This window comes from Apis florea, unplaced genomic scaffold (assembly GCF_048593485.1).
Source record: "Apis florea isolate Af1SG1 unplaced genomic scaffold, ASM4859348v1 contig_3158_pilon, whole genome shotgun sequence".
NCBI lineage: Eukaryota > Metazoa > Arthropoda > Insecta > Hymenoptera > Apidae > Apis > Apis florea.
The window spans coordinates 1,060,255-1,087,816 of NW_028256713.1; the positions used below are offsets into that span (position 1 = coordinate 1,060,255).

Consider the following 27,562-nt stretch of genomic DNA (forward strand, 5'->3'; position numbering starts at 1 on the left):
TTCTTACTTTCCCCCCCCCCATTTTTTTTCTTTAATTTCGCACGCGAATATATATTTCCTTCATTTGAATATCTAAATAGCGTATCTCGAGTGTCTTTCTTTTACGAAGAATATTCGAGAAAAGTGGTTTGTTAAAAGAAACAAATAACTGTATTTTTTTTTTTCATTTCGAATTTAAATTTCATGAATTTATTATTATTGTCTTTTTTTTATTTTATAAAATTGGCCATGATCACTTTTCCAGAATTCTTTTTCTATTAATTTTTAAACTTCGTTTCTTCCGGTTTTGTTTCGGAGAAAAAAGATTATTACCGTTAATCTGTATATTAAAACAACAACACTGAAATAGAAGAAAATTTAAAACAATTAAAACAAAAGATATACCGAATCTTTACCGCTTCGATTAAATTTCTATACATCTCTCACAGTTACAAAATTCACATTTCCACGGACTCCAAATTTTTCGTTTTCGATTTTCCATCTCGTATTCCCATAAAAAATAATAAAAAACTTTCCACATGTCAAAAAGAAAAAAAGAAAAAAGGAAAAGGAGGGTATAACGATCAAAACGAATTATTTCATTTTAATCCATCCCAATCGAATTTCCATGGCACAATCTTCCACTTTCAACCCAGTTATATCGCAGTTCCGCTCATCCCTAAAAGCTAGCTGCCGCGCGAAGCTAAATAATAACATTTTCAAAGCTTATATCTCAGTTTTCATTCGCCCTTTTATAAATATATATATATACAATTTTCATGTGTGCAACGATCATTCCTCTCGTTGGACGAATACACAGAAAGAATTTATTACATTATTTTGAATTCCTTCGCTCGGCGATGGTTCAATTTCCGATTGCGGCGGAAACTCGACACAGCGTGGTTAACAAACAATGCGTTTCTGCCTTCTCGTTCGTTACCGCGCAAGCGTGAAAGATTTAATCGCGTTTCCCCTTTGTGAAGATGCAGATCGAACCGTGCGCGGAATATTCGTGAGGGAATATTATTTATCGATTTCGCGATGCATTCGTGTCGCGCTACATTTTGGATTCCGTTTACGAATTGATATGGAAATGAGACGAATGGAATATCGTCTTTCTTTGTCGGATATTTTCAGACAGAAATTAAAGTTTGAGCGCGATGTTGATTGAGTATTTGATGTAATTGAATAGATATTTTTGCGAGTTAGTTCTTTTTTCTTTTTTTTTTTTTTTGAGATCTGTTAAATGTTAAAATACTTTTGATTTTTCGTGTAAATTTTATATCATAAAATCGATAAGTTACGATTCACGATTATGTCATCATCGCTTTTCAATAAACGTTAAAATTTCTATCTTGAAAATTTATTTATTTATTTATTTTGAACGTTGATTCGAGAATTAATTATTTCTTTTTTCGTTAATTTTTGCTAAAAAAAAGAGGTTAATTAATTCTATATTCATCCAAAAGAATTAAAATTAACGAGAAATATAAATGTTTCAAAATTTCGTAAAAATAAATTGAAAATTAAAAAACATGAAAAAATGCATTTTTCTATCAAAAATTCATCTTTCTCTGATCAATTTTTACTTTTCGCGTGGAATCAACAAGTGTTTAAATGAGGAGGAATAATACTATATCTGTATCACTTACTTGCAATACAGAAAAATGGAGACTGCGATGATCAGGGTGATCAACGAAATGCTATAACCGACGAAATATATAGTCGTCGAGATAACCTCTGCACCGCCCTCGATCGCCGGCTCCCGAAGATTTCGACAGAGGCTATAGTTGCTATAGTTGCTCCAGATACCGTCTATCCTGCACCAACGACTCGCGTTCTCTGAAAACAAATCGAGATCGATTTCTATTAATTTAGTATTCGCTTTATTTTTCTTTCCGAGATTACGTTATCGACGCTCGGTAAAAGGATTCGTCGGAAAAAATTACAGAGAATGATCACATAAAAATCGAAATTTTATTTTTTGCAGAAGAATTCAAGAGATTTCGCGAGGGAAATTCGACGAATTAGAATTCACTGGTGGAATGACAATCTGGTGCAATGGTCACCTTTGATCTTTTGTAATATAAATGTTTTCGCGTTCTCTGAATTGATTTATATTATTAAATACAAATTGAATTGAAATACAAAATTTTTATAAAATTGTTGAATTTGATGTTCATTTTGTTTGGGATCACGATCTTTATCTTTTCTTTTTTATTGTTTTTTTTAATTATATAAATGATTTACGAGAAGCTACTGTAGGTAAAGAAGGACAAAAGTAATATAAAATGGTAATATAAATACTATAAATTAATTACAGTAAGTACAGTCTTCTTTTATTATGATTTTGAATATATAGATAAATGCAATATTTTAATTAAAAAAATTTCTTTCTCTCATATTACAAATATTACTAAAAAAAGCAAAAATTGTATTATTGTTTAATATTTTTCCATTTTTATTTAATATTCTTTACACATTAATTAATGTAAATATATTTTAATATTCTTCTTTCTCTTCTCAGATTTATGTCTATAAATGCAATATAATTCTTTCTTTAAAGAGTGAATTTTTTAATGAATAAGTTTTAACCAACAAGAATGCAGTAGAATGTCTAAATGGAGATTAAAATGGACAAATTTTCAGAGTAACGGTGTCGGAATATTTGCGGAATCACAGTTACCTGATATAATTCACGACCATCAAAAGAATGTTAATCGATAAGACTATGGTGAAAAGGTCATTCGTAAAACGAGTTTCTTAATTTATATACCGAAATATCTACTCTTTCCTACTCAATAATTAAAAGCGATTTCGTCTTTCGTCGACCAATTTAGCCGTTGTTTTATTCCATTATTTATTCATATTCGATATTTGAGTTTCCCTACATTTACGTCGTAAATAAATTTTTAAATCTTCTATTAATTAATTACTCTCAATCTCGAGTGAAACTTCTATTATAGATTTACAAGTTTTATTAACGATTAATAAAATTAGATTTCAAGTCGAAAATATTGAAAAAGATCAATTAATCAATCTAGTAATTGGAAGAGAAGTTACAATTGATCACAGTTTTTTATTTCGGACGAAAGAAGAATATTTTTCCTATCGTTTCTTAAGGATTAAATAATTTGATGATAATAAGTATAAAAAAAATACATTTTAGAGAAATACAATTTAAATATTCTTCGTTTCGTTCATTTATGAACTTATAAATGACTATAAATTATATCACGAATCCTTGTTTTCGCGAAATGAATGAACAACAAATTTATAAAATCCTCAAAAGTAATTTTCTCAGAAATTTATAATAAGAAAATCTGTAATTAATAAAAGGGGGAACGAGTTTTAACACGTTTAAGCAATTAAAACAAGAGGTATCCTTAATTATCCACGGATAATAGTCTTGCGATTAATGAAGGAAGAAAAGTTTGAAAGTGAGAAGACTTATAGACGAAGCTTCATTTCTATCTTTTAAGCGTCGAACGGGAGAGAATTTGTAATTATTGCCATTTATTAGAAAGTTAAATCGAGAATACGAGAATAAATTTAAAACCCCTCTTCTCATTATCAATTTATCGAGATATTCCTCCGATCCAAATTAATTACGAGATATTCGATGGGGATTAAATCGAATTATATCTCATCTTTGTTTTTTAAAACATAGAACAATTTCGAGATTTCCACGCGAGGAAATTTTATCTTGTGCGCCGTTTTCTTTCTTCCGAGTTGGATATATTTCTTTGGAAATAAGCAGAGGCAAGCTGGTTGGGAAAAGTTTCCAGGCCGGATATAATATTCCATTTTGCTTTACATTACAAGAGTTATATAATTCTTTTCGGTAAAAATCTCATAACGTCGGTGTCGTGTCTGTATATCACACACTACGTGTGGTTTTACGACACGCTTTTACTTTCAAAAATTCAACAAAGGATATCTTTGTAATCTGTACAATGTTATGGTTGTTGATCGTAATGATCGCGTGGTTTTATCTTTTGAATCTTTTTAACGATCCGACGAGAAAATTTTAATACAAAATTGGTGAAATGATCTCTTCTTTTTCCACGAGCAATCAGTGTCATCTTTAATCTTTTAAATTATATTTATAGAAATAATGACGAGAAATAAACGTGAATATCTTTCTTGCGAAATATCTCGTTTTCGACCGATATGGCTGACTTGTACTACTATCTAACCAATGACTATCATTCTATTATCGTTTGATCACGATTATTTCCTTCCTATCCGAGAATTGGATATTAATCCATTGAAAAAATAAGTAAAAAAAAAAAGTCGAATAAGTTACTTTAAATAATTATTAAAATGCTTGAATAACATTTATTCGTACTTATTACAATTGATCATGTAATCTCGATCATTTAGAATTACTTGCAACAATTATTATTATATTTTGAACAATAAATTATCGAAGTAACTTATGAAAATAATTTTATTCGTAACTTCTAACTTAATAAATTTTCACTGTTCCTATCTCGTTTGTCTGACAAATGACCGATCCACGCTACTTGTCTCACAAACGACCGACTTGTACTACTTATCCAACTTCTAAAACTCTTCTCTCTCTCTCTCTCTCTCTCTCTCTCTCTTTCTTTCTCACGAGCAACACTCTGCACGACATCGAATCCCAACGTTGAATCCATTCGAAATAAAATGGAGGAAACACTAGACGAACAAACGTGAAATTTCAAATTTTTCATCCGCGAAAAGTTGCTGGAACAACGGATTAAATTTCGTCCCAGAGGCGCATCGTCCTTTACCTCTTCGCCACTTTACTTTGTTTTTTCGTTATTACACGACAGACACGTTCGCGTTCGAGTTCCCGCACAAACGTGAAAAACATTCGATCTTTCCTTTTCTCAAATGGCGTGGTACACAGGTCACGAACAACAGGAGGTGGAAGAGGGAGAAATGGATACACCTGGAAAACAGTATCTGATCGTAACGTGAGAACTAATTCGTCGCGATACAACTATCGATTATTCGTGTATACGCGATGATCAATCTGGATTTTTCATTTCGAATCGCGTGGAAAGCCCTTTCCCGTTTTTCATACCCCATATCGTCGAACAAAGGAACGAGTCGAATAACAAAAGTTGAACAAAGAAGTATGCTGGAAACGTCAATTTTGTTTCTTTTTATCCGTTGGATTTAATTTTAATAACGTTGACATTCTTCCTCTCGTTTGTGGAAACGATGCTCAATGCTTAATTTCCATTCGAATTGTCGATCGCTTCGTGTACGTTTTCAAAAAATTGAAAAAAAAAAAAAAACGATTTTTAAAAAATTTATGCGAAATTTTCAATTTCTAAAATAACGTTGAAAAGAAAAAAAAAAAAAAAAAAAAAGAAACAAAAATGCACCGAACGAGAAATTTACAAATAACACTAGACGTGTTATTGGGAAATATTTTCGTTGTTGTGCAAGTTCAATTGCCGTCACTTTTGACATTTATGCCATCAACCGCTGTTCATCAATAATTTGCTTAGTCGATGCAGTTTCGAAATTCAATTATTTAGAATCTATAAATAGGAAAATTTGGAGAAAATTCATCGCGATGTATTTCTTTTTTCTTTAACCATAAATCAAAATTTTTATCGATGAAAGAAATACAGGACTCTTCTAATTTTTCAAATAAATAAGAATTTCAACGTAAGGCATCGATCAATTTCAGATAATATCTACGTTTCTTATCGAATTCTTTATCGAAATACTTGAATATCAAATATATTATTTTTTTTTTTTTTGAAAGCCTGAGCGAGAAATCTTTTTTTTCTAAATTCATTTATTAATAAAGTTTAAACGATATTTGACAAAACTAGTTGCTTTTACCTCGATTATTTCATTCTACTTAAACGGCTCCACTTTTTTCTATTCTATTTTTATTCTTCCTTTTCCTATCCCACACGCCCGACCAATTGCCGATCCACACTACTTATCTCATTTCGAGACAAGAACAGATCAAATGATAAAAGCCACCATAAAAATATCTATCTAAATCCACGTTAAATTTTCATTATAAAAACTCATTATAAGAACAGTATTATCACGCGAATTACTTATTCTCGATGATAAAATGATTGCATAGCATCCAGGCAAACCTGTATTCTACCCCGCTAACGAGTAAAAGAGACACGCTGTGCTTCCTTTTTCAAATTTTCCCTCCGATGCTTATTTTCCTCCTTCGAGTTTTCCTCCTTCGGCCAACTTGTCGTCCACAATTGAAATACCCGGAATGCGAAACTTTGCCTCGATGATTATTTTTTGCCCATAAAATGGAAAAGTTAGTTTTGGTTTGAAAAGAGGCGGAAGGAAGCGTAAACCAACCGTTTCCTATTGAGATTAACCGCGTGGAAATTGTAGTCCCTCTTCTGGCCTCGTGGCCACGAGAGCAAAATCGTGGAAGTTTCGAGATAGTTTCACGAGATCCTTGCTTAAACTACTCGAGACGATTTATCATATTTCTGAAGAAATTTCAAATATCCTTTTGAAATGGAAAATTGAACATAAAAAGTTCGACTTTCGAATTCGTTTCTCGTACGATTTTTCGTTTCACAATTCTCCTAATACAAAGTCGAAATTTTGAAAGATTGTTGAAAAAAATTTTTTAAAAAAGATATATAGTGTATCGGAGAAACTAATTTATAATATATAAAAATACGTAGAAGCGATTTAGAGAGAGAAAGAAAAAAAAATTACTTTTCGAAATTAATTATTCGTAAGTTAAATAACAAATCTCGTTGTTAACCTTCGATTCTTCCATCTTCGTGGTTCCCCATTATCTCGAAAAATAAAAAAAGGAAGCTAATTTCCATTGGAGCTAATCATCTCGTTTTCCTAACCTTTGAAAACTTTATTTAACTCTTTAAAAGAATATCATTTTCCATTGTACTGTATCGGAAATTTTTTTTTTTTTTCCATTATACAATATTTTGTTTTTCACGAGCACAAGATTCAAATTAAATGTTAGATATTAGAATCAAAATATGACAAATAATTTGTCATTTAAATTACTGTAAATTAAAATGAACGTATGAACAAGTTTTAAATTAACTTACGACAATCACACGTACTCGATTCAAATAGTTATAGTTACTCGAGTTATAATTATACAACATGTATCTTCACCGCATAAGGGATTGCTTGCCACTTCAAAAACAACCCCACCGTTAATAACGTTGAAAGTATAGCCACCATACTTGTGTAACAAGTACGAAAATTTAATTACTTAAAACAGAAATTGATTTCGTTTCGAATGAATCATTTAATAATCTCTTTGAAAAGGAATTATCCAGAGGAATATAAATTTAGAGAAAAATTTGTGCCAAGATTATTTCTTTTAAAAAAATTCCTCTCTACGAATTATACTTTCTAATATGATTTACAGATTGATAAGTTTTACTGTTTGCTCCAGTTCAAGTGTTAAATCAATCGTATGTTTCCATAAATCTCTCAATGCCTACACGACAATCGATAATCTCAATGCCGTAATGAGAGGAGTGCATTCCAAAAAAGATTTCTGAGATAATTTCAAGCAAAATATTTTCCTTTTTGCAAAAACTTTCGTTGCTAGCTTAGTTGTTAACGAGTTATTACAAAAAATAAAAAGAAAAAAAGCAAAAAAAAAAAAAACAAAAAATATTTTTTCATCGATAAAAATTTATTATATCACGAAGGAAATAAATAAACTATAGTATTCGATGTAACAAATATTTTTTTATCGATTTATCACGAAATATCAACGAAAATATAAACTAAAAATAAACTATAATATTCGATACACTTTGTTCGACATATGTTGCTTCAACTTGTTTATGCTCGTAAAAACGAAAATTTTTTTGCAAAGGAAAAATCGTTGCTTGAAATTAGGAATATCTTCGGTCAACGGACACCCTGTATATTTTTTATACGTTTCAATCGGGCATAATTCGGCACAATTGTTCTTCGAATTAAACTTTCGAACGAGGACAGTAGTGCACAGTGAAATCCGTGAGGCAGTCGCTCGTAGAAATATTGTTTTCATTTTTCACCGATGCACGCATTTTTCCAACTTTTCATTATCGCATCGTTCGCATCGTTTACCTTTTGACGTTGACCGAAGTATTAAAAATCGTGCAACAACGCTCCACTCGACGATATTTGCTTTTAAGTCGTCCGTTACACGGTGAGAAGAAATATTACAACCAAGCTTTCCAATATCGATCGTTGGTCTTTTTAGATCGAAAGCGACAGCATCGAGCGTGTTGAGAACTTGAAAATTTTATTTAAAAAAAGAAAATGACAAATTAAAAAAGGGATGTTAAAAATTAATCTTAACGTTATATATATATATATATCATAATGGATTTCTTTCTGCGTGCAATTCCTCGAAGCATAAGTCATAGCTACGTAGAAACAAGATGCTAACACTCGTAATGTATTCTGGTTTCAAAGCAATCCACCATTTATAATCCATAATTCTACCTGATCCGGAATAATTCTCGGATCTAAACCCTCTACCTAGTGCACGTGATCGATATTCGTTTTGCGCTTATGTTTCGAAATACAGATATAACACACACATACAACGTCATGTCACGTTAACCCGCAGAGATTCGTCTCTCCACGGTTGTATCCTTTGATGAAACATTCGAAGAAATGTGAAGAGAAGAAATCTCTTCCAGTTTAAAAAGTCAATGAAAAAGTTTTTTTTGGAACGGAAAGATCTTTCTTCGATCTTTCTCAATCCCTCCCTTTGGGATTTCTCCACATTAATAATATTAATAATATTCACTCGTGTCGTCTCCTCGAATTTGATACGAGGGTGGAAAAATGTTGTTTGAGATTTTTTTGAATGAAATTGGCAGCGATGAATTCATTGAAGAATTCTTGTTCTATTATTTCAACCAATGATTTGCTTCATGCGCCAATTTGATTCGATCCGTTCGACTACTGTCTCTCTTATTCTACTGTTTTCATCAATGATTTATGTATATTACTTATCCTTACGTCTGATCAACAATTGACATATTCCACTATTTTGATTCATCTGTTCAAAATTGAGCATTGATCCAAAATTGAAAAAGTAAGTAGTTAAGTATTTCGAATAAGGTTACTTTAAATAATTATTAAAATGCTTGAATAACATTTATTCGTAATTATTATAGTTGATATACTTTTCATAGTAATCTTGGCCATTTGACATTACAATTATTTGCAATTAATAGTAACTTATGGAAGTAATTTTATTCGTACTAACTTCAACGATTATTAAATACACTTCTTTCTCGTTTGACCATGAATATCATATTCCATTTGTTAATAACGATTGTTTTTTCTTCTTTTACGAGTTACATTAATTATTTTACTTCGACAGAAATGATAATAATTTGATCTTCTTAATCTACGATACACAAGCAAATAATTTACAAGTAATTTGCAACGATAGAATGTCACATTGATGATTCATATGTTGCATTACGATAATAACGATTGATATACAGTGTCCTTCATTTGACGAAGATCAAATTGGTCATCATTTCATGGATTTAAACATTTTCCATCCTTTCTCTCGTAATCATTTTCTATTTTTGTTCTCTTCTCAGTCGCAGATCAAATATTTACCACCGTGCTCGATGTGTCTCAATCGAAACATCGCTGCGCTTTTTATAAATATTTCCAGCTTATACACCGGAAAAGCTAGTGAGTGACATGGCACGGTTAATATTTTCGAAATTTAAGAACTGTGTTACAAATCTCTCTTTCTATATATATATATATAAAATCTAAGAATATTTCAAAAGAAATATAATTAACCGACAAAAATTAAAAAAAATTGTAATAATAAAAAAGTTACGTAAACTGTTTTCCAAAATAAGATAAATCTTCTTCTAGCTTTATCATATTATGCACCTAACCTAACTTAATAGTAGTTATTCTTTTCCAAAAAGATAAATCTTCTTCGAACTTTATCATATTATGTTACCTAACAATTTTTGTACCTAACTTAACCTAACCTAATAGTTACTCTTTTTCAAAAAGTTACGTAGACTTTTTCCCAAAAAGATAAATTTCTTCTGGCTTCATATTATATTATATTATCTAACTTTACCTAACCTAACCTAACCTAACCTAGTAATAGTTACTCTTTTCTAAAAAGTTACATAGATCTTTTTCCGTAAAGATAAATCTTCTAATTTTATCGTATTACCTAACTTTTGCACCTAGCCTAACCTAACTTAACCTAACCTAATGCTGTTTACAAGAGAGATAGATTGATCGATTTCACCGATGGGACGCGAATTCGGTATTAATATTTCATGGAAGTTAATCCGCGTTCATATCTGCGATTGTAATGGCGTGTACTTCAGAAGGGAATGAAGTTGATGGAATGGATGAACTTCCCGTACATTAAGCAGGAATGACAGAAATGCTTGGGTACGGAACAGGAAGCATCAAATGCATCTAGTTTAAGACGTAACGTTCATTGATCCGTGATATCCGTGATTTCACGAATACGCGTGAAAGGTTAAATTCAATATGGCGCGCTTTAAATTTTATGAGATTACAAAATCGAGAAAGGAGCTTATTTCGTCTCAGTTTTTTTTTTCAAAGCAAACAAAGTTAAAATTGCGAATATTCATAAAAGATATAACGGAGGAAATTTTTTTTAAAAATTATACTGCACCAAAGTTAAATATTCGATTTAAATTTAAATTTAAAATCGAGTAGTTTAGTTAATTTTATCTTTTGAAAAATTCTCCCAAATTTGTCAAGAAAGAATGAATATATCTATCGTAAAAAGAAAAATCAAAAAATGCATTTCCTCGAAAATTCTCTCGACTTTTGTTGACTAATTCCAAAAAAAAAAAAGAATCTATGTTTTAATTAAAATACGCAAGTGTAGAACTATGAGTTGACGCATGTTGTTATCCAAATTAACGTTCGACAATTCTAATTGCTAGATGGCAATACATACATCTATACATCGAGACATGTAACTAGGAAGTATCGATCAGTCATGTCCAATCTCGTTAATCTCTTGTATTCGTCTCTGTTTCGAGTTGAACAATTTTGAAATATCCACTATTTTAAGCCCATTATATTATACGAATTAAACGACAATAATCGAATCAACGTTTGAAAGTCGATTAAAATCGAAATCCATCTCTCGAAAATTCGAATACGATCCAAATTTCTTTGTATTTTATCCAAATCACTGGATTATGTGATTTCACCAGTTGAAAAAGAGGATTTCACGGAGAGAGAAATGATTAGCAAGGATAAACAAAACTCGTTATATCCCACTTTAATTATACTGTTTCGAGTTAAAATAATCTTGAAATATTCACTATTTTTATACCTGTTGTATATACGAGTTAAACGACGAGACAATAATCGAATCAACGTTTGGAAACTCGATTAAAATCGACACGCCATCTCTCGAAAATTCAAACATATAATCGCTGTTGCGGTGATCGGTTTCGGTTTTATCCAAGTATCATTGGATAATGATTACGTGATTTTTGTTGAAAGAGAAGGATTTTGCGGAGAGACAGAAATGATTAGGAAGAATAAACAACTCGTTATACACCACTTTAATTACGCTGAAAAGGCTTGGTCGGATAATTAACGCACGATCTTGCAACATGGCTGACTTCACTCGTTTCTGGGAACATCCTTTCATCCGATAAATCTTGGAAATAATTTCCCTTCGAAACGATGAATTTATCATGGAATTATACCGAGCCATGTAATTGCAACTACTTCGATAAATCTATAAATAATATAATGGAACGTGGATTATTCGAAATGGCCAAATACAAAATTCCTCTTACTGAATTGAATTAAATTATCGATTTATTCGAATTACTGATTTAATTTCTAATCGACTTGATTCATTTCACTTGATTATTTTTTTAAACTAAATTGTCAGATATAAAAAAAATTATCCTGATCTGCAACTTTAAGGAAAATTGAAAATATTGGATAACTAATTATAAATAATATGTTAAATTATTAATAACATTTCTCACGTTTGAAAAATTGGATACCTTTGTTAATAACTGAGTTTCCACTTTCTCTGAGAATATTTCACAATTCCTATAACCAATCAAAGTTATCGCCTAATCAGAGTTGGATATTATCCCAAAGTTGAAACTAGTTAAAAATTTCGAATAAAGTTATCTAATAAAATACTCGACATTAACATTTGTTCGTAGCTATTATAGTTAAATTATTCGCGACTATTACTATATATTTGAACAATAAATTATTGAAGTAACTTTATCCGTAATTTCAACTATTAAATTTTCCCCGTCACTGCTACAACATTTATTATTTAAGATTTATAATTATAATAGAATTTGTAGTTATTACTGTATTATTTTCAATAATTTATTTTCAAATAAATTCTTGATTATTTTTAATTTATTTATTTTTTTCTGTATTGTATGAATTAGTTTTAGGATTATCTTCACTTGTTAGAATCAATTATGAAGTTGGTCATCAGAGCTTGAGAATAGTAGATTTAATTAATTTATAGAAATACAAATTAAATTATTTATTATTTTATTTTTAAAATGATAATAATATTTATTTTTTATCTGTTAATAATTTTTTTTTTTTAAATTTGAATGTAATTATAAGCAATTTAATTATGTTAGTTTTAATTTCAAATTTATTTAATTATTTATTTAATTACATATTAATAACAATTCACCGATAAAAAAATTTCTAAATATTGAATGAACAGATCGAAAATTAAAACGAATTTAAATAATCCTACACACAGAATACTACTGAATGAACGATAAAGAAATAATAAAATTCTCCCCTCTTTATATAATTTCTTTCGAAACTGTAGATAATTATTGATCATTAAAGAATCACTGTTGCTAATGATCTCGAACGAGGATTATCCATCGGTGGGGAAGAAGCGTTTTCATTTCTCCAGTTCAATTTCCCGAACTCGTTTAATTTCCAAGGGACACAGGGAGAAGGGCACGCCAGTTTTACCGTTCCATCTCAAACATTGCCAACCCGTCAAAATGAAGTTACACCGCTCGAGATTGCTCACTCGTCCGCGTCCATGCCCTATCACCGTGCATGTTTGTCAACGGTGTACGTCGCAAGGCTGTTGCAAGATTCGTTGTGATTAAATGGAATTTTCTTTTCGCTACCCTGGTAATTGAAGCAAATGCTTTTGTCACGCGAAGAATTCAGAGTTTTTTCCTTTTTTTTTTTTTTTTTGCACAACCGAATATTGTATCGATCATTGGAAAATCGTGAAACGAAGAACGAGCGACTTTAATGAGTGTCGATTAATTTGCGTATTGTGCAAATTTTTTTAACAAGTAAATTGAATATAAATTATCAATTTTTAAACTATCATTTTAAACGTCTCATTTTTTCATTTGTCTCGCAATTATTCTAGTCTCGTTATTATTGACTCATTCTACTTTTCTACTTGTTATATTTGACCACGTCCAAAATAAGTGTATTTTGAAAAAAATGAATCACACTCTGAATCATACACTGTGCTTTAAATCAAATCTATTAATCTGATCGTTAAATTAGAATAATGAATTTTATTATTCATATTTACGTTCTCTAATTTTCATTCCGATGATATTTTCATAAAAAGTTTCTATCGTTAGTTTAAAACTTATTCTCAGAAAGGAAGTGAGAATAATAAAAGGAAATAGAATGGAGAAAGAAATGACTGGAAAGGTAGTTTCGGTATGCGTATCGTGTAGCCGTTTTATTTTTGCCTGCCTAGAAGCGAACGTATACTACTTCCCCAGAGACTGACCAAACACCGGCCTATCTACTCGGCCGTTGAACGACCGAGTCGGTTCGTTGTATTTATTCCACTGTACGCTCGAATGTTAAACCACATCGTTTCGTTTATATTTGGTCGATGCGATTCTTTGGAAGCTATTCCGTTCCGCGATATAAACGTATACTCGAAACTCTCAAACTTTGATATTATCGACGAACTTTGATTTCCATTCAGAAAAATCTCTTTTATCATCTCTCGACCTTAAAACGTTTTTCTTACAAATATTTGACACGATGAAAGTATTTAAGATGGATGGAAATAGAATGTTAGAATGAAATGCTTAAGTTTATCTTCGCTTTTATCGATCCATTTTTTTATTCTTATTCGCGAGTAAAGAATTATGCTTTCATCGTAAAGCTTGAAATCTTTTCTTTCATACAATTTTTCGTTCCACTACGTTTAACGAATGAAAAATTGAGAAGAAAGAAAGAAAGAAAAAAGAAAACGCTTGCACAGAGTCAACAATAAACGTCTAGACCATTTTGCTCGCGGTAAGAATATAAAGCGGAGTAATAGTCCTTTTACATACCATTAGGTACATGACAGATTCGGAATAATGGATCACGCACGAAACGAAATTCGCGAAAACAACCGAGTTTACGATGAAAATCTGACCTTCCTTCTCTTTGAGTTTTATGAAAAATTCTTTTCTCACGAATTCCTTTTCAGAACAAAAAAGTACATTGATTATCACTACAAATAAAATACAAAAAGATACAAAGTGTAAAAGTTTAATTTTAACATTTCCAGATTCGTTATAACAGATGAAATATTTACAAGAGATGAAAATTTGTCAAGTTGTACTTGTCGCTAAACTCGTTTCGCTAATGCGCGTTAATCGTTTCATCCGGAGCACATGATATTTCGTGGAAATTCTATTATCCCTTTAACCGTTTCAATTGTTAATGAAATAAGTGGCAACCGATTCATATTTCTCTCGATGTTGTGAATGTACAAAGAAGAAGGATTAACTTGTAATGGGTCAAATTCAATTTGATCGTCTTAAAAAAAGGAAGGACAAAGTAAGTGGCAAATTGAATTATTCATTCGCTTCGCGACTTTAATTCTCTTCTTCTTTCCATATTTTTTTCTTATGCATTCATAAGTTAACGACGACTCTTTGTCCCGATTCCTCGCAAAAATTTCGCAGAGGCTAATTAAGGAATAACCCAGTTACCAGGCTTCCAAGAATTTAATTACTTTGAGCGCGGTTAAAAAATTTTTTAGTTTTAAATGTCGAGTATTGAAATTTCTTAATTTTCGATGATCGATGATTATTTTTTTATATAATTCTTAAATTTTCGAATTCTCGAATCGAATTTGATTAAAAATTTTCCAATTTATCAATTCTTCGAAATCCAATATTCGTATATCAACATTTTTTATTCTCAACAAAGCATCGATACAAAGCATTTTTAATCTTCCATTCGTTCCACTAGTTGCGACAAAATTTCTTTATAGAATCTTTCCAAGACAAGTAACGATCATTAATTTTGCTAAAAATGTGAACAAGAGAGTTGTATCGTAGCAGAGTTTTCATTGCTCGATTGGTTTAAAGATAATTAGAACATTTATACGTACACTGTGACGAATATAATCCGGTTTACGTAACAAATGCTCTTAAGCCATTCGATAGTTTGCCTCCATTCGAACAATAACCTCCGTTCGGGACACGGATCGCTTAGACCTCGTTGAAAGGAGGATTGTTCATCGGTTTAATTACATTCCTCGTGCTGTTGCAGCTCACGAGATAATTGCTCGAAATTGTAGCATAATTATGGTCGAGTACGATGATTTATAAACTCGAGTAAGTAATTGCAACGATATTTCGAATATTTCATCGAACAAGTAATAATAATCGATTTGTCTTATTTATTTATGCCTGTTATTCGAAAATTGGAGGCGAATAAAGTAAATAAAAAAATAAAATTATTTTAAATTATCATTGATAATTTTGTATCACGACGAATAATATTTTCATATCACGATATTGACGAAACATTAATTATCGAACTTAAATTAAAATCTTCTTCCTTTAAATTGATTTTATTAATTTTATAAGTAAAAGCAATCGTCACGATAAATTATGTAATTGAATTATAAATAAATTTGCATCGATCAATGATGATTCAAGTTTATAAAATTTCAGAGATGTAAAAATATTCTTACGATTCGTTCTGCAGAATTCATTTCTTTCTTTCTTTTTTTTTTTTTTTTGTTATTAAAAAGTTATATTCAACATTGGACGTGTTATACGTTACATTACATACAGATGCTCGAAATCGATAGGACACATTTCCACGAAACGACGGGATCTCCGAATATAGGAATAATGAATTTTATTCGGAGTAAAAATTCACGGGAGGATCTCATCGTTTGATAAAATTACAGAATATCGTATTATCTTGTCATTGAAATTAGCCCGGAATTTATTATTAAATATCGACTTCGCCACTGACACATATCAAATTTTAGACTTTAAATGAATTTCTCCTCGTTTTAATCTCACTTTTTCACGATTTCGAATCGTGAATATCTTTAATAATATCTTTAATAATAATTTTTCTTTAATTACAAATATCGCGTATTTCGATTACAATTTTTTTTTTTCACCAATTTTGAAATTTCTTAAAGTATATAATTAAAATTAATTTTATTATCTACGTGTAATAATATTTGTTCGTAAAATTTTTCTTCTTGAACGCTTTCACAAAATAAAATTTCGTTCATATATCTCAGGAGAGAAAAGTGAATTGAAGACGATGCTTCTTCTACAAAGTATTACCACCTTTATAGTGGATTAACGTCGTAAAAGGCGAGGAAAGTGAGATCGAGCGATTAGTTTGAGAGACATAAAAATCATATTAAACGGCGATTAACTTAAATGGGAATATCTTTGTCGTGTATTACTGCAAATTAATATCGAATTGCCAAATGGGTTCATAATTACAAACATTTAAAAAAATTGGGACGATACCTGTTTCTTCATTGTTTCGCTTGTTTCTTTTTATATGTTAAATTTCGAGGTTTATAAATTGTTCGTATATCGACAAATCTGAACAGAAATAATTGAATTGTTTATTTTTCTTTTCTAGAAAATATCAATTTTCTTAAGTATAATAAATCCGATATTCCTTCTTCTTTCAGTCCCGCAAAATTAACTTTTAATTTCCGTCTACGCTCATTTCCTGGCTGGAATTAACACCAGTTTGAAGTCGAATCGTCGATTTCAAAGTTCCTTCCTCGAGCCGAATAAGGAACGATTGAACGTGAAAAGATTTATCGCGAGAAAAACTTTTCTTCAAAAGTGCAATTTTTCATTTTTCTAGGATTTTCACGCGACTTATGTCGTTTTATTATTTTTACTTTTTGATAATTTTCTAGAGTATAGACTGTAGATTGACAAACGTAAAAGGGATTAACGTAGAGATACAGCAAAATGTAATGACTAAACTAATATTTTTTTTTTAAGGCACGACTTCTTTTCTTTAATAATTTTTTTCTTCATAATTTGTTTCTTCCTAGATTTTCACAGAATATTTTACAAATTATTTAAAAAGATTTTATTATATATGAATTGTCAATTTTTTTCAAAGAAATTTTTACGTAATTTTCATTTATTTGTATAAAATAATAACAAAAATAATTCAAGAATAATCATTTATGTGCAATAATATACTATAATTCAACGACTCGATAAAATAAAAGCAAGCAATAAATCATAAAATAATTTAGCATTCGAAATATTTCATTTAGGAATACGTATTTCAAGAATTTAAAAAAAAAAATATTTCAATTACATCGGATGATATAATCGTAAATAACAAACGGTATGAATCACGTTTAAAGACAAATCAGTATCTCGATTATAATCACGATTACTACTATCCTATTATATATCATTAATAATATTATTCCTCTAAAAAAAAAAAAAAAAGAACAAAGCTGGAACAAGTTTGATATTTACGAGACAAGTTCGGTGTATCAGTTTCGTATTACGTTCTCGCTAATTCCGATCATAAAATTCTGATCGTAAAACGATCAACGGTACACGGTGTTTCTATGCTTTCTCTGCGATAAAGTGTGCATCTGCTTTTAACAAAAGCTGGATATTCCATAATCTTATTGAGAAATATTGGTTTAAAGTCGGCGAATAAATTTATATATTATTAGTGCAAACATTTTCGAAGGGATAAAATAATTCATTTCTCGCTCGATAAAATCGAATAAATAACGGAAGAAGAACACGCAAACTTTTCGTTACAATTTCAATAATAGATCATTGTAAAAAAAAAAAAAAAATAACATTGGTCAAAAACGAGTTATTACATGAAATCATTGTTTCTTCTCGTTCATGATGATTATTATTCGAATAAATTTTTGTTTAAATTTAACGAAGAAAATCGAATAAGATTAAAAACGTTGATATAATATAAATATTTCTTTTAAATTATTGTAATTTTAATAAGAGAAATACAATAAGATTTTTAATTTATCTTATTCAATCAAGAGATACTGAATTATTATTTCGTTCGTTTATAAATGAGATAAAAAAAAGTAAAATTTTAAAACATTCATAATTGTCGATACTTTTGTAGAAAAAAAATTGCAATAAAATTTACGAATAGTTTTTAAAATTTTCCAACGTAAATTTTATTCTCAATTTTGCATTAAAAATCCATTTCGAGATGATGAAAACAAGGGATTGATCACATATTTTGCCAAATACAAATAAAGTTTTGTTAAAATTCATTATTGATATTCGAAGAATTATATTATAAATTTCACGATCTAAGAATTTTTGTTTAAATATAAATTTTCTTTTTCGTCATCTCATCTCCCTTTACGACGAAATTATTTAAAATGAGAAATTCAAAATGAGATATCGAAATGAAAATGAACAGAGAGAGAAATTTTACCGAAATTCCAAGAAATTCTCTTATCAAAATCTTCACGAATAGACTTTCGACAATGTTTGCTCTATTGATAATAAATTGTGTTTACACTCCTGTTAATTATCGCACCTTACTGTTGTACGATATCACAGACCCACATTTGAGTTTGCCTAACCAAACTGTCGCTAATTTTGTCGCTCATGGCGGAGTTAACTTCTCGTGGCTCGTCCTCCTGTTAATAGACCGTAGTTTGATGACCGTATTGTTTCCTATTTCAGAGAGTTAGTGCCAAGGATGGTAATTAATGGGAGCTATTACACCATTTATCATTTTGATACTATAGTACAGTGCCATGATGTTTACGACAAACTTTATAAAACCTTGGATGAAATGAAAAATTATTGAAAAATTATTATAATATATCATTACGATTGAAAAATATATAAAATGTTTTAACAGAGAAAATAAGAGTTTTAGTAGTCGTTAGATTTTTATTCGAAATTCTGAAAATCGTATAAAAATCGTTTCCTGAATACCGATAACATAAAAATATAATATAATAAAAATAAAAAAGATTTGTATTCTTTAACATGTTTACTGCGTGGATGTTTTTAAATTTTTGCTTAATATTTCCATTGATATTTTCAATGGAATATAAACGATAGGTGACTTAAATTGAAAATTACACAAAATCCTATTAACTGGCAGTTCAATAATTGTAAAAATATCAAAACATGGTATTTATCGCATAACAATATCAATCGACGATGTAGAAATTATTTTAGTTTATAATAAATTTTTTTGTCATAAAAAAACTGCTCGAAATTTATTTTTTGAGATATTATTTTGTAACAATATTGTAATTAAAACCAAAATATTTTTAAAAATACAACAAATGTAATTTCCAATAATTTTTCGTATTGTACGATAATTTTGATAACACTTTTGAAAGATTTTCAAGAAAAAAATTAATTGTAACTTTGATAAAAATTAAAACAAAACACAAAAATATACCTGAAATAGAAAAATGTCTCAATCACAGTATTTTTTCCACATAACAAATATTAATATTACACTATCTACGATTCCACGATATCAACCACAATCATAAATTTCCACGAACCACGTGTATACGTTAATTATCTTCTTCTGCGCAGTGGTCGTGTATCGTCGTCAAAAATACACAATTACAAACGTGTATATGGTTGCAGATTCTGTTTTCACATGGCACATGAAATTTTGTTTATGACAGTGCGATATCATATGATGCTGTAAGTATAGATGATAAATAAAACGGAATGTTTGGTATTTGAGTTTCCTTTCATATCATTTTGCATTTTTTCTAACAATGAATTTATTAAAGATTAGAAAAAGATAATTATTAAAGATTTCTTGAAAAAATAAAATAATGTACTTCAAATCTAACCTAAACTATTGAATGTCATGTACGACGCGATATTAATTGAAAGTTAAAATTATATAAGATATAATTTATAATTTATAATAAATAATAACAATAAACAATTTTATTATTAAAATTCAGATAACATAATATATAAAAAAATTATAAAAAAACTTATCATAACAAAGTTAAAATATTTAAATTTAAAACTCTACTCGATTACATTATTATATTTTCTAATTCTTCGATATATCAATTTACAGATTGATTTAATTATGTTAAACGATTAAAAAATTTAATTTTGCAATAAAAATTGCTAAAAATTCTCTTAAGAATTGCATTATTAAAATAATTGATTATAATAATTGATTTACAAGTATACGAATATTGCAAAATATTTATTTTATACACTTTCTAAATTACTTACTTTTTGTTATGTAATGAAGATAACAATTCCTTGGTAATCCATTAAAGTAAACAATTTGCGAGAATTAAATGATAATATATTCGGAAGCACGTATTTGATTCAAATTGAGAAGGAGATAAAGAACCGAGGTTAGAAATTACGAACGGAATCGGGATCGATTGCTTTCGATACAATTTATATCATCCGATCCGTAATAAATCGATTCTGAATGGGCATGCAATCGATTGTTCTTATAATAAATTTTTTTTTATATCTCTCAAGATGTTTTTACTAATTAAATAAAAATTTAATTGCAAGTCATCTGCAAAAGACTGAAAAATAATTTTGAAATTTTAAAATTTTTGTATGATAAAAAATGTAAAATCAAATATAAATTTGATATTATAACAATGATATATGGTTTCTGTAGCTAATGAAATATGATAATATGAAATAGAATAGACTATGAAAATGAAAATGCATGAAAAATTTCTATTGTATACAAAAAATTGAACAAAATATTTTGTTCATGTAAATTAATTTATGATGGATTTTTTAATAAAATTAATTCATAAAGAATAATTTATTATGTATAATATAAAATAAAAAAATCAAAATATAAGAAATAAATATTATGTCTGCATAATTAATAATATATATGTTATAAAATTTTATTTTAATTTATAATTATATATTAAAAATTCATTTGAAAAAATTTTGAATATAAAAACTTTAATTTTCTATATCTCATTATAAATCTGTCGTTTTCAAAATAATCGAATGTTCTTGAATCAAGTATTACCTACTCAAAATAAGTTTTCTCCATTCAAAACATGTCCAAGATATCTTCCACAAAATGATATACTCGGTGTCGACCCGATTTGTTCGAAAGCAATTGCGAGCCTCGTATCGGAAACGAATTCCCAACGGTATCATCCTATTCATGACCGACCATTTTCGAGTCTTGCAACGTTTCATCGACAAGTAGAACGACAAGTGGCATGGATTCAGAATAATCGTGGCGCTTTGGTGGCTTATACGTGAACTAAATACATTAAAATGCATTCTTTTCGTTCCGTTCGTAAAGTACCGTTCATAATCTAAATTAATTGAAATAATTTAGACATTCATTATAATTGGACTCACAATCAGTGTAATAATTGTTAACAAAAATTAATGATACAATATAAGATTAACATTTGATATAGAAAAGTGCTAGAAGAAAATTTCAAGAAGTTCAAGCTTTTAGGAAAAAATGAAGTGTGAGAATGAAATATAATAAAGACAGATTGGTTGAGATAAATAGTTCTAAGCATAAATTGTTTTGAAATTATATTGTTTGAGTGATAGAAATATCTATAGTAGTAAAAAATATTTAAAAAAGAATACGTTATAAAAAATATATATTAATATAAATAGTAAATAAATATACGTGTTACTTTTATTATAATTTTGATTTATTTATTGATTATTAAAGTTTGTAATCTACACGTTCAATTGAAATTTTTGTTTAAACATTTGTGCTCGGTTATTCAACTTTATCAATCGGAAATTTATCTATTATTTTCAAAAAGAAAAAAAAATTTTTTATTCATATATCATATTAAAAAAAAAAAAATTCACAAGAACAAAGAAAACCTTCGTATAACATTTCTCTTTTCTTTGATGGAAAAATATTAATACGATGATGAACTGAAACTAACGTATTAAATTTTATCGTATCTATTATATGTATCTAACTTTTCTAACCTAACTTTTTATGTTTTTATCATTACTGCATATTCTTTTGCTTTCATAAGCATCAATTCAATAAAAGATCAACGAATTATTTTCTATTTCAAAATTCAATTAGCAAACTTTACATTCGACTCTTCATATAAAATTCACCAATCATGATTCCTTTTTTTCGGCGAAAAGAAAGAAAGAGGACGAGAAGTAAGAAAATGAAAAAATTCGCGTGAAAAATATCCTTGTCAACGCGAAAAAAGGACTGGTTATAAATTGCATGAAACAAGGTCGATCCTGTAGTGAACAGAATACGTTTTTCTTTTGACAGTGATACAGTTTGGTTGATTGCATCTACCCAATGATGATGTATTTTCTTTCAACGTTGTTAACATGAAATTCACATCTGAGATAAACGATTTTTGAGATTGACTATTGATTTTTGATATATATTTATTCTTGTGATTTATCTTGTTTTTTATTCATATCATTTCAATTATTCTTTCTTATTTCTTTCGATTATTTTGAAAACTTTTCCCAAATTAAAATCGCTAAAGTAATATTTTTCGAATGAAAAAGAAAAGAAATAAAAAGAAGATATTTCAACGTCTAATTAATCAAATTAGAAGATTCGTTTTGTTAAATAAAATAAAAGTACAATAAACACATTCTGTGCTACAAAAGCTAATGACAAACGATGTAGTGAGGCTCATTATCCAGAAAATTCATATCAATGGGATGGGACGAATTTTCATTAAAATGCGTCAAAGCAACGCACTTTATTGTTCATAATATTTAAACATGGATATTGTTAGAGAGTAAAGTTAAATGAATCGAAGGTAAATGCAGATGTTCTACGTAAATCAATTTACTTGTTGCTTCATGTGCGTAATAATCAGTGCGTAATAATTTTCTGCATCTAATAGAAATCGAGAATGGATTTATATCAAAAAGGACTACCGTAAAAGGAGGAGTCCGATAAAAAATTATAAAGAAGAATAATTTGATTCCTTATATCGCATTTATTAATGGATTTTTTTTATATTTTCTATCTTATCTTTTATTAATATTATATTATAGAAAATTATTAATTATAATAATTTTTTATACAATTATATAATTGTTTACATTTTAAAAAATAATTTTTCTTGCTATTTTATTTTTTTATTTTTCTTATATTTTAAAATATTTTTTTATGTTTGAAATAAATTTCACATTTTAATATTATTGATATTATGATATAACATCTCTTTTCCATTTTTATATTGTTTTATCATTTTATTTGTATTATTTTCAAAACAAATATTACATATTTTTTACTACTTTTCTTTTCATTTTTATCTACTACTTTATTTATCATTTGCAAGCAAATTTGCAATATTCGTCCATTCTATTACCATTTTGAACACCATTTCGCCATGAATCCCATGAAAATTAAAATTTCACCGTTCACCGAAATAAAAACCCTTCCAATTCGAGCCGCCTTATCTCTTCTGTGAGAATTGTCAATTCACGTTTGACTTTTATTCTGACTTTTTCATTTCTCCTTCTTCGAATCTATTTTTATCATCTAATTTTATTTCTTCTATCTTTTCCTTTCTATTCGTGATTTTTCTCAAATACCTCTCTCATACCCTTTTAACAATCTATCAAGAATTCTTTTTCTCCTGCTTTCTTTGAACTACGATAAAAACCTGTCGTTCTCCTTTTTACGACTATATTATACCGCAAAGATGAAAATAAGACAAAGAGAAGAAATAATATTTAACAATACGTAGACTATTATTCAAGAATTACAAAAATATCTCGAAGCAAAGAGAGAGAAAAATTAAAAAGAATATTATAAATAAATCGTAATGAATTCAATGTAAATTTTTCAAATCAATTTTATTTTCTTTATGAAGTAATTGGAAAGGAATAAGTTTTTTTGTCTCTTTACATATTCTCGTAAATTCGCATTAAAGTATCTACGAAAAGAATTTAGAATGAAAAGAAATTGGAAATTTTTTAAAAAGTCATTGCAGATAGAATTCGATTTAGTGGGTTATAAAGATGAAAATATTTTTTTATATTTTTTTGGACATGTAAAATAGGATTGCAGAATAATTTTTCAGAATTTGTAAGATTAAACAAAATTTTATAAGTTAAATATTTAATTTTCTCCATTAAAAAATTTAAATGACATAACTATAGAAAAAGAAAATTATTATTATCGTATGAACGATATAAATTAAATAATTATCGTTTTCTTTATGAATGAGAAAAAGAAATTGATAATTTTTCTATTTAATAAAGCATTAAACAAATATTATCGTATTTATAAACGTTACTTTTATATATTATATATAGAAGGAGTCTCATTCTCTCATTTTCCAAAAAAAATGAAAAGAAATTCCAATACTTCTTTATACTTTGGACAAAAACCTTCCTTTAACAGGAAATAATTCTAATCTCACATCTCGAAATTCGATAAAGAATGTGAAATCTTTTTCCTTCATAAACGTGAGATATTGGATAAAAACGGTTAAGCCAATTATTAACATAATGACAGATACTATAAAAGTGGAGAATGAATCAAAGATTGTTCGATTTTTTGTCGTTGATTACTTCTAATGATCTAAAATTTTTTTTAGAATTTTTGAAAGAAATATTAAAAAAAATTTTAGATTAACGAAATAAAATAGAAACTTTTATAAGTGAAAATTTTTTATTTAAATTTTTAAAAAATTTTTAAAAGCCTGAAATATTAAAAAAAAAAATTGAGATTGAAGTAAAGAAATTGAGATTTCAATAAATGATCCAGGATTTTTTTTTAGAATTTTTGAAAGCTTAGAATATTAAAAGGAATCGAGATCGACAAAATGAAATAAAGATTTTAATAAATGACACTCTTTTCAAGAGTTTTGAAAGCTCAAAGCACAATATAAAAAAAAAAGTAAATAAATTGGGCTTCAAAATGAATGATTAAATGCCTAATCTTCTATTTTTTTCTATTTTTTTTTCTTTATTTTCATACTTCTTGACCCAAAATCCTTTTCTCTATTCCTCTTCTTAAATTCAAAGCGTATTTCCCTCGTGTAATCTTAACTTAATTTACAGAGAAGTTCCGGTACAAAGGTACTAATTAAGCTCACGTATCGAGCTTAATTAAATTGATTCAAATCATTATGAATATGCTCTTGTGGAATGTTTAAACGTGAAAACGAAGTGAAAAAATTATTTAAATGAATAATTTATTAAATTAATAATTGAAACTTTCAAAAAAATTTACCCAATTTACTTTTCTAATTTTCTACCTATAACAATAGTTTTCTATCTTTTAAACTATGTATTCTCTTAACAAACATTACATTTGCATCCTTATTAAATCATAAAAATCTTTTTAAACCTAATCAATAACAACCACATATGGATTAATAATTCGATTATCAATTCGAACAAATTATTTCCGATTAGACACAAATAATGCTTCCTTGTGCATGGATAAATGCGTAAACAGCATGTTACTTAAATGGCCGCATGATTAAAGACTAACAGAATAATTATTGTCAAGCCGAAACAGTGGTTAGAACGTCATTAATTCATTATGATACAGAGGTGGACCGCAAATGGCAAACTCGGTTAATTTCCTCAAAGTGAAGTTCCTCATAGGTTTCCTTTATAAATTTCAATATTACATTTCGTACATGTGTCATAAATATTATGGATAATTATTTGTTGGAATTTGTAATATTTACTGTATTTGAATGAAATAATTGAAACTGTAGTGTTCAATTTTATAATTAGAAAGTTTAGTATTCAAACAATTCAGTTTCACTAAAACATTCCAATCAATGAATAAAAATTTTTATTATATATTTTTATTCAACTCTGGAATTTTCTTTAATCGAATTTTAAAGATTATTATTTACACAACGAATAATAAATTTAATAATAATGAGTATTAAATTGATTGATTGATTATCGAATAATATATTTATAGAAATTATATTTTTATTAAATTATATTTCGAGAGAGAATATTTATCTAATTACAAATTCATGACAACACTTGAAAAATAAATAAAAAGTGAATTTAAATTTTAAACTAAGTCAGGAAATGGATAATAATTATTCTTTATATTCTGCATTGCAGAATAGTTGAGATTATTCGAATGGAAGTTTACTCTTTATGTTCGTATAAATACGCCACGTGTTTCTCTAAGTAGTGCTCGGGGAATTAAGAGAAACGTGGCTTGGTTAGTGATAAAATACGTGATCACATATAAAATGTGTTCACATATAGGTCTCGTGAACAAATATTTAGATCCAGTCAGCAGAAAACACTTCTCGGACTCTATAAAGCGATTGATACAAAATACAAACAATATAGCTGAATGAAACCTCGACTGATATTGGACACGTACACTTTTGAATTTTCTATTTCTATGAAAAATAAAGAGTATTAACTGAAAAAACTTGAACACTCCATTTAAAATTCTTTTAACACCACTTTTCGTAATGAAATTTTTAAAGGTTAGAAAAATTTCACGAAAGCATCTTTGACGAAATATAAAAAAAATCACAGAAAAACGATAAAGATACAAAGTAATTTTTGAGATAGCCATAATAAAGTTTTATTACTACTTAAAAATTCAGTGCTAAAAATCAAAGCGAATCTCCAATATTGATTTTTAATAACTACACAAAATAATTATAAAACGGCGAGAAATACAACGAAATCCAAAATGGTTATGCATACTGATAACAATATTTGCACAAAAGACATAAAAGAAAAATTGGATATGTAGAAAACTATTTTCATTTTTCAAAATTTGTTGAAAAAATTTATGACGTACGCGTCAACCACCATAGAATAGGAAATTCTCATGACACATATGCCATGACATTCGCATTGAACGTGTTAAAAACTTAAAATTCAATTTGAAAAATTCAAATTGGTTTTACCACACGTAAGCCGAGCCAACAAAAGATAAACACTATAATTCTGTCTCTGATTACTCGAAGCTAAGCTTATTTTCAACATAATAGTTATTCAAGCTTGAAATTAGTTGAACTCGAATTCACTGACTTGCGATCAAATTCCCTAGAACTTTAAATATATCCAATAACAAAATTGCAAACTCTGTAATTTATTATTAAGTGTTCTATCTATAAAAGTTCTAATTAAAGATTCTTTCAAAGGATGTAATTTATACGTATAATTACACAAAAAGCAAGAAAAAAGTGAAAGAAAATATAAACATCTCGAAATGAGATGTTCAATTTCGATTTTCCGGCGTGTAAACTAATTTTCGTGCGGTTCCAAGCTGA

General features: G+C 28.3%; 1 protein-coding gene across 3 annotated transcripts in view; it reads right to left on the reverse strand.

Moving 5' to 3' along the window:
- Dh44-R1 (Diuretic hormone 44 receptor 1) overlaps window positions 1-27,562 on the reverse strand; it is a 60,135-nt gene that overhangs the window by 18,400 nt on the left and 14,173 nt on the right. For all 3 annotated transcript variants that reach the window (XM_086909860.1, XM_086909861.1, XM_086909859.1), the window contains exon 2: window positions 1,632-1,821. In XM_086909860.1, the coding sequence (XP_086765986.1) occupies window positions 1,632-1,821 (190 nt within the window). The remainder of the gene's footprint in view (window positions 1-1,631; window positions 1,822-27,562) is intronic.